Here is a 12,622-nt window from a genome sequence, read left to right on the forward strand (position 1 = left end):
GAGGGAAAGAGAAAGAGAAAATGACGGAGTATGATGGTAAATAAAAAGGTAAGCAGCAGGTTAGCATGTGTGCAGGAGGGTTTAAGTTCAAGGCAGACTATGAAAGAAGCAAAAAGGAAGGATAACTCAGGAGATATTATCAGAGATGTTGGAAATCATGAGGGTAAGAAAGTTAGCATAAAGGCACTTTACCTGAATGCTCGTAGCATTCGTAACAAGGTTGATGAGTTAATGGCACAAATCATCGTGAATGAATATGATTTGGTAGCCGTTACGGAGACATGGTTACAGGATGGTCACGACTGGGAGTTAAATATCCAAGGGTACCAGACTATTCGGAAGGACAGACAGGAAGGCAAGGGAGGTGGTGTAGCTCTGATATTCAAGGATGACATCAGGGCAGTGCTGAGAAATGATATAGGTTCTATGGAGAATGAGGTTGAATCCATTTGGGTGGAAATTAGAAATTCTAAGAGGAAAAAGTCACTGATAGGCATAGTCTATAGGCCACCAAATAATAACGTCACATTGGGGCGGACAATAAACAAAGAAATAACTAATGCCTGTAAAAATGGTACGGCAATTATCACGGGGGATTTTAATCTACATGTAGATTGGTCGAACCAGCTCGGTCAGGGTAGCCTTGAGGAGTTTGTTGAGCGTATCCGTGATAGTTTTCTTGAACAGTGTGTAATGGAACCGACGAGGGAGCAAGCTATCCTAGATCTGGTCCTGTGTAATGAGACAGGAATAATTAATGACCTCATACTTAGGGATCCTCTTGGAAGGAGTGATCACAGTATGGTTGAATTTAGAATACAGATGGAGTGTGTGAAGATAAAATCCAATACCAGGGTCCTGTGCTTGAACAAGCGGAACTACAATAGAATGAGGGAGGACTTGGCTAAAGTAGACTGGAAACAAAGATTTTATGGTGGGACAGTTGACGAGCAGTGGAGGACTTTCAAAGCAATTTTTCAAAGTGTTCAGCAAAAGTATATCCCAATGAAAAGGAAGGACTGTAAGAAAAGGGGTAATCTGCCATGGGTGTCCAAAGAAATAAGGGAGGCTATCAAATTGAAAGAGAAGGCATACAAAGTGGCCAAAAACAGCATGAAACTAGAAGATTGGGAAAACTTTAAAGGTCAACAGAAAGCCACAAAAAGAGCTATAAAGAAAAGTAAGATAGAACATGAGAAAAAACTAGCACAGAATATAAAGACAGATAGGAAAAGTATATAAAACGAAAAAAAAGAGTGGCTAAAGTAAACGTTGGCCCTTTAGAGGAATGAGAAGGGGAATTTAGTTATGGGATATGATGAAATGGCCGAGGCATTGAACAGATATTTTGTATCGGTCTTCACAGTGGAGGACACTAATAACATGCCAGTCATAGACAAAGTGACGAAGGTAGGTGAGGACCTGGAAACAATCATTATTACGGAAGAGGTAGTGTTGGGCAAGCTAATGGAGCTAAGGATTGATAAGTCTCCTGGCCCTGATGGAATGCATCCCAGGGTACTAAGAGAGATGGCAGGAGAAATAGCAGGTGCACTGGCGCTAATTTTCCAAAATTCGCTGGACTCTGGGGCAGTCCCAGCAGATTGGAAAACAGCAAATGTGACGCCACTGTTTAAAAAGGGAAGTAGACAAAAGATGGGGAATGAAAGACCAGTTAGCTTAACCTAAATAGTGGGGAAGATGCTTGAGTCTACTATCAAGGAAGAAATAGCAAGGCATCTTGATAGAAATTGTCCCGTTGGGCAGACGCAGCATGGGTTCATGAAGGGCAGGTCATGCTTGACAGATCTTTTGGAATTTTATGAAGACATTATGAGCGAGGTGGACAATGGGAACCCAGTGGATGTGGTGTACCTAGATTTCCAAAAGGCCTTCAACAAGGTGCCGCACAAGAGGCTACGGCATAAGATAAGATGCATGGCATTAAGGGTAAAGTATTAGCATGGATAGAGGATTGGTTGACTAACAGGAAGCAAAGAGTGGGGATAAATGAGTGCTATTCTAGCTGGCAGTCAGTGACTAGTGGTGTGCCTCAGGGATCGGTGTTGGGACCGCAATTATTTACAATTTCTATAGATGATTTGGAGTTGGGGACCACGTGTTGGGTGTCAAAGTTTGCAGATGACACTAAGATGAGTGGCAAAGCAAAGTGTGCAGAGGACTGTGAAACATTGAGTGAGTGGGCAAAGGTCTGGCAGATGGAATACAATGTAAATAAATGTGAAGTCATACATTTTGGTAGGAGTAATAGTAAAAAGGATTATTACTTGAATGGTAAAAAGTTGCAGCATGCTGCTATGCAGAGGGACCTGGGTGTCCTTGTGCATGAATCACAGAAGGTAGGTCTGCAGGTACAACAAGTAATTAGGAAGGCAAAATGGAATTTTGTCCTTCATTGCTAAAGGGATTGAGATTAAAAACAGAGAGGTTATGTTGCAGTTGTACAAGGTGCTGGTGAGGCCACACCTGGAGTACTGTGTGCAGTTTTGATCTCCTTACTTGAGAAAGGATGTAGTGGCACTGGAGGGGGTGCAAAGGAGGTTCCCTAGGTTGATTCCAGAGTTGAGGGGGTTGGCTTATGAGGAGAGATTGAGTAGATTGGGATTATATTCATTGGAATTCAGAAGATTGAGGGGGGATCTTATAGAAACATAAAATTATGAAGGGAATAGATAAGATAGAAGTAGAGAGGATGTTTCCACTGGCAGGTGAAACTAGGACAAGAGGGCATAGCCTCAAGATTAGAGGGAGCAGATTTAGGACTGAATTGAGAAGGAACTTCTTCACCCAGAGGGTTATTAATCTATGGAATTCCTTGCCCAGTGGAGTAGTAGACGCTACTTCAGTAAACATTTTTAAAGATAAGGTAGATTTTTTTTTGAACAATAAAGGAATTAAGGATGACGGTGAGAACACGGGTAAGTGGATCTGAGTCCACGAAAAGATCAGCCGTGATCTTATTGAATGGCGGAGCAGGCTCGAAGGGCCGGACGGCCTACTCCTGCTCCTAGCTCTTATGTTCTTATGTTCTAATGCCCATGGAGCGTACCCTGGGGTGCTAGTGTTAAGTGACAAACTTGAGACACTGGGTAGCTGTTCCAGCTGTCAGGTCATAAATTCCTAGTTGGTAAGAATTTAATTCAATAAAATCTGCAATTTAAAGTCTAATAATGACCATGAAACCATTATTTATTGTCGGAAAATCCCATCTGGTTCACTGGTGTCCTTTAGGGAAGGAAACTCCCATCCTTACTTGGTCTGGTCTACATGTGACTCCAGACCTACAGCAATGTGGCTGACTCTCAAGGGATGGGCAATGATTGCTGGCTTGGCCAGTGATGCCCACATCCTCAAATGAATTTGAACTACAGCTCCGTATCTTGTTTTCCCCCCAGAAAAGGGTGATAAACAAGCAACAATCCCCTTTATAAAAAACAAACTCATGGCTGCCTAGCAAGAATCTCAGCAAGGCTTGGAAGTCTGTTGGAAAATGCAGTCCTTGTTCCAGAGGTTTTAAAAACCCCTATTTCTACTCTTCATGGGGTTCTGCCAGATTTTCTGGTTTGAACCCCATCATTCAGGGCCTGATAAGATTCCACCCCTTAACTTGGTTTTGCTAATATCTAGCAGCAAAAGATATATCCAGCTAAAGGTTACTCTGGAATATGGATGAACCCATGCTGTATGTAGTATGTCTCAGAGTAAAGGGTGCATTGCCCACTTTGCAAGTTTGATTTTAGCTCACAGATAAAGCAAACCTAACTGTTAAAAAGGGGGCCTTTGGGCCAGGCTCTAATAAGAACGAAAGAACGAAAAGAACACTGCGGATGCTGTAAATCAGGAACAAAAACAGAAGTTGCTGGAAAAGCTCAGCAGGTCTGGCAGCACCTATGAAGAAGAGGAAAAACAAAGACAAGTCCAACTGAGGAATGGTCACTAGACCGGAAACGTTAACTGATCTTTCCTTCACAGATGCTGCCAGACCTGCTGACCTTTTCTAATAAGAACTTGTCCAAAATGCTTCGTGGTTCTACATTTACCATCTATAAAGAACTTGATACAGTTGAATAGAACCTTAAAGATGGGATGGTAATTACAATTTGCTGTCTTTGTGGAGAAAAAAAAAAGGAAACCCTTCTGCTGTATTATAATCAGTCAAACACTCAAATCAGATTAGTCCATCTTCCTTTTTCCTACCCTAACGTAAAGTACAACATAATTAGACACCTCAGGAGCCAGGCCTTTCATCTGAACATGGAATATCAAGAAGTTTGTTTGAAAATTTTGTTCACATACACTTATTCCTGTGCTCCTCAAATTTTCCCTTCCTGTACTTCAGGTTCAATGTCAGCTGCAGCTTGTCACAAGTTATAGAAAATGTACATACAATTGGAGACACTTCTATTTTAGAAACGTCAGGACAGTTAACTGAATTGATTGCCAAGACTTGGTTGAAACTTGCTACTTAATATCCATGTAGGTTTTTTCAAAGTTGCATACTTCAGCAAAAACATTGTTCTAGTCCTATTTAAATCTACATCTCTCTGGTCAAACTCAAAGACTTGAAAAACTACAAAAATTTCTGAAGAGATTTGCCAACACTGCAATATCACATTCAATGTTGAACATGAGCTCAGAAAAAAAAAAAAAAAGCTGTTTCTGCACAGAAGCACCAATGTAGGCATGGCCTTGTTGGGCAATGTATCCAAATAACATTGCAACAGCAACCAAAGTTTTCAAGGAAATCCAAGAGATATTCACAAAATGACCAACTGCGCATGCTCCATGCAAGGTTTCACTATTATGATTACAGCGGTCAGGAAGGAGATTGTCTATTCTAAGTATCACACCCTTGCAGTGGGGAGACTGGCACAGAACGGAGAGCACCCAGGACGAGGTTTGATGTGCACGGTGACCCATGGGATCCAGAGTAGAAAGTTACTATCTTGGGATCAAGAGTCAGTCAGGAGCCTAGAAGCTAGGTTGAGATCTGCTATTTTAGCAGTTTCCAGGTAGTCAGGAATCTGGAGGAAGAGCGGCACGGTGGCGCAGTGGTTAGCACTGGTGCCTCTCAGCACCAAGGACCCAGGTTCAATTCCACCCTTGGGCAACCGTGTGCAAACTCCACATGTTCTCCCCGTCTCTGCATCAGTTTTCTCCCACACTCCAAAGATGTGCAGGTTAGGTGGATTGGCCATGCTAGATTGTCCATAGCATCCAGGGAATATGCAGATTTGGTGCGTTAGCCATGGAAAATGTGTGGTTACAGGGATGGGGCAGGACCAAATGGGATACTCTTCAGAGGGACAGTGTGGACTCAATGGGCCAAATTGTCTGTTCCACACTAAGGATTCTATGAGCAGCAATAGTAGTGGGTGTTGGCTCAGGTGACAATATAATGGAGAAGCAACCATTTAAAAAAAAAAAAGGTGGTGCCATACAAAATCAAGTGCTGCTGATGGCAAAGGAACTGGGCGTCATTCAAGTCCCAGGAGCCATCTGGAGCTGCATGTAGAGGCTTAATGAAGACCAAAAGTAGTCTTTTCTCAGTGCAGCTAAGAGACTGGAGTTCAGAGAAGCCAGAGGAACTGTACGAAGCTGACACTGCCAAGCGCTACACTAAGTGACAGGATTGAAGTGCAGACTCAATGTCCAGGGGAGAGTGCAGTCCCAACAAGTGACTCAGCCACCACTGTGGCAATCCAATTCAGAGTGGCATTTGAGAACATTCAGACCAGAATTTGGAACATGAAGATTTGATACTCCTCGTCAAGGAAGCAAAATTTTAATTGGATTTGGTGACTCAAAGTAATAAACAGCTGGACAAGTTGCTGAATCATCATCTGTGGCATCGGTCGTGACTGCAGCGAGTATCTGACCACAGTTTGTCTCAAGCCATATTGATCTCCGATTATTTCCGGATAGCAGAGCACTAGCTGCACATACATCTACAAAAGAGGAATTTTTGGCTTTATTCCTTGAAAAATTGAGTTTTAAACTTAGTCTATTTTAAAAGAAAAAAAAAAAGTGTTACTGGATTCTAACAAGATCACAAATATGAATTTGGTCATCTTAGTATAGGAACAGGATACATGGATAGGAAAGGACAGATTTAATCAAAATAACCAAGTCTCATAGACAGTGATATTAAGGACCATGATCCCCATGGGCCATGCGTGCTCTATGGGAGAATCAAGAAACATTTAAAATAGGGTTCTATGCCAACTGGGGAGAGAGAGATAGTGTGAGCGAGAGCGCCAGAGATTTTGCTGACCTCCACAAGGTAATGAACATAAATTACAGGAAATCTCATTAAATACCAATATTTTGCACAACATCCTTCTCCCCGCATCTGCGCAGGTTTCCTCCTGTGGTCCAAGTATGCTGGTTAGGTGGACTGGCCATGATTAATTGCCCATAATGTCTAGGGATATCAAAGGACTAGACCTTTGCACATTTAAAGAATATTATAAAGATCTCCTTCAGTTGTAACTAGTTAAATATGGTGATGTTCAAAAATCAAAAAAAAGTGTCAATATCTTCATAAATTGTCATACCAGTGTGATTCAGAGACCAAAGTATCCATAGTCGTGATGGAATCTCTTCCACTGAATCCTTCCTGGTCAATCTATTCGTGTAAAGCAGGAATCCCCACAGGGTACTCCTGGGAGTACCAATGTCAAGTTTTTTTTTGGCCGAGTGGGAAGGAACCAAGGTAAAAAGAGTAGGTGAATGAGTGGTAGCTGACTGTGGTACCAGATGTAGATGGTGGCCATGTCGTCTTCCAAGAGAGATGTAGAAACAGAGGGGGCACTGTGAGCAATTGAAAGATCGCCACGTTAAAAAAGAAGTGTACAATTAGCAAGGCTGACGTTGGCTGTCAAGCACATTCAGCCACTGTTCAAGAAGCATGAGTCTTTATTTTCCACCCCCCCACAAAAAATTCTTCATGAACTCAAAACTGAGCTCCAATATATTAAGTTCACACAAGGTACCACTTTCCCCAGTTTGTCTTAGTTTAAAACTGCACTGGTAGGCTTTGTGCAGTTGTGCCAGAGGCTATCAGTTTCCTTGTTTAATTGTACAGAACAAGTGGAGAAGGGAGCAGGACAAAAGAAAGATCGATTGCTCAAGGCTGAAGGTCGCCTGTCATCCTGGGCACAGTTGAAGCTATTTGCCAAAGAAAGTAAATGAAGGACCAAAATGGTTGAAATCCAGTTGCTTTGAAGAGAAGGGTGACTCTCAACTTTTATGAAAGAAGATGGTTTCAGAAAACCACTGGGACGTTTGTGAAATTTCAGAGTCAGCCACTCTCCAATGTACCTGGGAGGGGATTGATGCTCTTGTCACCAAAATGCACCAATTTGTGTGCTTCCCCTTGAAGAGTCAGGCTGTCAGCTTTGTTGCCATTACACATTTCGCTCAGGTGCAGTCAATTGCACCCACATTGTTGCCAGGGTGCATTGGCAGCAACCAGTGTTCATGTTTACAAACTGGAGAAAGAGAAGGATGGTGCGTGATCACAATGTGTGCAAGAACTTCCTGCCCATCACCCTAAACACCGGCCAACTTGCATGCATGAATTGAAAGGCACTAGATCGTATGCAAAACCTCATTCTGGGTACCAAACAGAAGTGGCTACCCTAACATTGTACATCAGTTGAATAATGGACCAACAATTGAATCATTTCCTTGGACTGGATTGATCTCAAACAAGCCCTTTATAAATAAAAAAAAAAGGGAGGGAGAGCTACTTGAGCCATGTCCCATAGAACAGCAAGTACAACATTGTTCATGTTAGTGTATGCATTCTGTACAGTGAATGTAAAGGAATATTGTTTGACCACAATAAAAGGAAAATTCCAAATATCCCTGTATCCAATGTACCAACCAAGAGGTATACCAGTAGATTCAGCTCTCGAACACAGCCAGATGAAAAAAAAAGTGACCTTGTATAACTAAATATATTGAAATCAATAATGCAAGTTATTTAAAAGTGAAACTTAAAATGTTAAAAAACCCATGCCATCTTCATGGTCAAGTCTTGTATAAATGGTAATGAAAGTTTTGGCAGTGATACACAGGCTCCCAGTTTGACTGGGAGACTAAAATAATCTCAGTTGACAGCAGATTTTGTAACTGAAAATACTCTAGTCATGGAATCACTTGGAATTTTAATTGTAATCACATGGGATATGGGATAATGCAAGAGAGCTGATGCACAATTCTGGTTCTGCCATTGGAAATGGCAAGCCAGTGAAAAAATTCCACCCATTGTTTCCACTGAACATAAAAAAAAGATGGTGTTCAGAATGGAATGAGAATGTTAATTATAAACTGAGACATTGATCATTTAAAGAGAGGGACTTTTTACAGAAAAACAAAAAAGACATATCAATATAGTTTCTCTTTTTGTAGAAAATACCTGTAAAATTGCTTTAAACCAAACATTTAAAAAAGGAGACATCTTAGTTTTTGTTCAACTATTTGGCTTACTCACATGGTCAAAATAAAACCCAATGGCAGTCATCATTTAATTTTAGCAATAGGAAGGTCAAGGAAGGCAATATGACCTCTGACTTAGGGCTTATTGGACACAAATTCACGTCAGAATTCCAGAAAGTGACATACACGTAACTTAAGTGTGGGAAACTTTAACGTTACCTTACGGCGAAGAACAGGAGATTTAGAAAGCTTCAGAAAGGTTGCATGGGGCTTGAACTCATTGCTGTCTTCAATATTCACACCTAGTTCTCGAAACAATATCTCTACAGATTCTGTCAAAAGACAAGGAGAGCGCATTTTAATTGTCAGAAGGGTGTTGCACTCCAGCTGGATGAGCAATTCCCTTCCACCCAGAAGCAACCTTACAAACTGCTAAAATTTAAGGGCTCAAAGAATTAGATTTGAGATTTTGTCTGTTTTAAAGACCTGTCTGCAATCACCTATTACTTTTCTATTTTACTGTAGCTTCCCACTTATTGGAAGTGTTTAAAAAACATCACATCGCTAATTTTCTGATGTTCTACATATCAGGAATAAAGTTTACAACAGGCAACATGTGACACCCAATAAACAGATGCAAATGTGCAAAACATAGGATAACAAAAATAAACAAAATCTGAGGGGACCCACATTCAAATTCAGATCAAGAAAACTTTGAGACAGCTAAAGCAACCCAATTTGCACACTGATACATCTTATTTAACCCAATATGTCTACATTACACTGTATTTCTATACTAATTGAGTCACTAACAAAGTTTATCCAAGTTTAAATGCTGCATATGAAGCAGTTTTGAATGAAAATTGTAATTCCATTTATTTTGTCTTTGTGACAACGGCATGGTTGCTCAGCGTTTAGCATTGCTGCCTCAGTGCCCAGGACCTGGGGTCAATTCCCCGAGACCGAGACCGGGTTTCCTCCCACAGTCCAAAGATGTGCTGGTTAGGTGGATTGGCCACGCTAAATTGGCCTGTGAAGGCTAGGTGGGTTAGCCACGGGAGATGCAGAGTTATAGGGTAGGGGCAGGGTGGGTCTGCGTGGGATGCTCTTTAGAACAGTGTGGACTCAACGGGCCAAAAACATCCTGCCTCCACACCTGTAGGAATTCTATGCTAAGTTCTATAGCTAGCTCTGAAAAAGGCCAGGATTTAGCACCGAAGACACGAACCATTTTCTGCTTAGTGCCGATTCTGGGCATGTGCAATCCACCAACGGTCAACAGGCTTTTGATTTTTTTCAGCTAAGAACATTGCTATAGCCTTCACAGCACTGGCCATGAAAACAACATCAGCATCTTCAGGGTTACTGACCACCTTAGCAAGTGGTGAATCAAAACCTTTTAAAAACATGTGTTTTATCTTCAAGATAAAGCATTATCCAAAATTTCAATATTTTACTTAGTCCTTTGAAGCTGTCAAAACCACCTTGAAAGCAACTGGTGTAATTATAAAATAATTAACTCAGACTCTCTATACCTCTAGGTCATAGAAGTAGAATATTGGAAACAGCTGCTTCAACATTTAAAATTACATCAATAGCAGAAATTCATGATAAAGGCAACAATTTTCAGCCTGATGTCCTGCATGGATGATCCATCTCTACCATTGTGAAAGAATTAAATTTGTTTTTGACCCATGGCGTAGATGAAGTACAGAAAGACAGAGCCCTTTTTTTTTTAAAACTCCGAGTCTTATAGGCTCAAGACAAAGCAAAGAAGGATTGTAACAAAACTACCGAAACAGCTATCACCCAGTACCATACAATAATAGAGGTAGCGAATACCACAAAATCATAAAATTGTCATCTGGGAAAATGTCACACAATTGCTGTCGTGATCTGGACTACTAACCCACCAACACTGGGAGAAGAAATCCAGCAGACCTGGAAGAAAAAGCATGAGTTTCCCACTTTAAGAGGGCAGGCAACTAAGGCAGCAGCTGGAACAACTGCCAACTGAAATAGAACAGCAACTGTGGGAGCAGAAAAGAATGCAAACTCAGCAGCCTTAAAAGGAAAAAAACTTCACTTGGAAGCTGTTAAGTGCTAGATAGGAGGAGGAGAAAAGCCAACCATATACTTAGAACACAGAAGAAGTGGTGAAGGAGGGTATGGAAAAGGAAGAACTCAATACTCCAGGTGGTATGGTTACAAAATCTTTTAAAAAGGAAAAAAGGAGGATAATTTTAGGAAAAAAACAACACATAAAATGGAATGCAACAAGCTTCACGGCTGTTGGCATAGGCTCCGTGGCAAGGAACAGTGAATGGGCCAGATAATAAATTTAGATTGTCAGTGCAGGAAAAAAGGTTCTACTGCTGAGCAAATACATGGAAGTGGACCTGTTATACAGCCATGTCAAAAAACTCTATCCACAGGGAATGTGTCTCAAGTTTAATTTCATCAATTGCATAGTTCTGAATTGAGCAACAGAGTGTGTTTAAAATGGAAATGCCTCAGAATTAAGAGATCTAGTGAAAGGGCTTAGAAGAAAAAGGGATTTGACGAAAGGAAGGACTGGAACTCTAATGTTAAAAAACCTTTCCTGCTGAAATCACAGCCTAAAGCATTGCAGCTGGAGCATGTTTTCCACAAGTTTTTTTCAGAAAAAGGGCTTGGTATTTTAGACAATAAAAGGCTGGGAAGCATCCGTATTATTTCAGGATGAAACGGGAACATACCATCCTGATTGCAGTCAGTAGGAGGAAAAAAAACAAGTGCACAACAGGTAACCACCACATTGGATTAGTAAAACCAGCAAGAAAGCCCTAGAAAAAGGCAGAAAACTTAAATAGTGTACGGATACAAAAATTCTTACGAAGAAACACATTTAAAAAGCTTGAAAGCAATAGGTTATGATAGAACAGCAAGAAGAACAATTTAAACCCTTATTGATGAAAATTTAAACAAGAGAGCGACTAGCAAATAAAGGGAATATTTCAGAGTCTAACAGTAATTAAATCTAATACAGTAATATTGAATACAAGCTTGAAAAATCGATATAAGCAACATTGATAGATTGAAGAGCTTTTATGTTAAAAAAAGCCCAAATGAGACAAAAGGGGAAAACAGAGCAGATTCAAGATCAGAGATGGACCATGAAGAATACAAGATTGGACATTATGGAGACAACAGTTAAGATGCAGCATTGCCTCAAACAAACTCCAAGTGCAGAATGAGGACAGTTACAAAGCTGCAGATAAGGTTACACATGCAGCTCAATGTAGTTGAGTAATCTCCATTATAAAAGGAAACCAAGCATTTAATGTGGAATTGGTGCTCCCAATGATCCACAACTCATGGATTTTGTTGATGTTAATAGATATCCTGAACACAAGCCTAAAACATTGCCAAGATCATTATCCCCACTGAATAGTTATCATGGCTGAGGCAGCTTCAACCTACCAAAATGAGACTGTTACGACACCATGGCTTTGAGGGGTGTGTTTTGTCCTGTTTTCACTTGTAAGAAATGGGAGGTTTTGAGCCACAGGTACCAAGCTGTCCCTCCAAGCCAATAAAGAGCTTATGAGGCCTTAGTTGTGTTTTATAAAAAGTTGTAATAAAAGTAGCATGAATGGGTGGAGTCAAGTTCCCACAGAACAAGGGTTTTAGTTTAACTCTCAGTAGTTGCTGGAGTTTGAAGGTGGTTGTGAAAATTGCTGCATCTCTCTAATAGCTAAAAGCTTGGGTTCTGTCTCATGTTATTCTGGCAGCAGGAAATCTATTTTCCTGAACTTGCCTTTGCCAAGGGTGTGTTTATGGGATGTTGCTATATTGGAACAGTTGCAGTTTAGTAGTTAAAAAGTCTATTATTCTGTTAAGTTTTTCAATAGAGTTACAGATATGCCAATTCTTCTTTCTTTTGTTTATATTTTAACTGTAGAGTAAGAATAAAGTGTTTTGCTTAAAGCTGCGTCGTGGGACCAATCAAATTACATCTTTAACACAGCACTTTACACTTACCTTTAAATAAGATAAAAGTCAGCCTATTCCCTATCTTCTTGATATATTTGAAAAGTGTTTGGTCTGATAACAAAGACCTCATGGCATTGGTGGAATAACTAACAAGTGCACAGCTATTTTACAAGTTATGCTC

General features: G+C 40.6%; 1 protein-coding gene across 3 annotated transcripts in view; it reads right to left on the reverse strand.

The window, feature by feature from the left end:
• The window catches only part of LOC125482946 (A-kinase anchor protein 7-like), a 51,066-nt gene that overhangs the window by 16,674 nt on the left and 21,770 nt on the right, over nucleotides 1-12,622 (reverse strand). For all 3 annotated transcript variants that reach the window (XM_048595911.1, XM_048595912.1, XM_048595910.1), the window contains one exon: nucleotides 8,686-8,798. In XM_048595911.1, coding sequence (XP_048451868.1) covers nucleotides 8,686-8,798 — 113 coding nt within the window. The remainder of the gene's footprint in view (nucleotides 1-8,685; nucleotides 8,799-12,622) is intronic.

Source organism: Rhincodon typus, chromosome 4, assembly GCF_021869965.1.
Source record: "Rhincodon typus isolate 14 chromosome 4, sRhiTyp1.1, whole genome shotgun sequence".
In the NCBI taxonomy this organism is placed as follows: Eukaryota; Metazoa; Chordata; class Chondrichthyes; order Orectolobiformes; family Rhincodontidae; genus Rhincodon; species Rhincodon typus.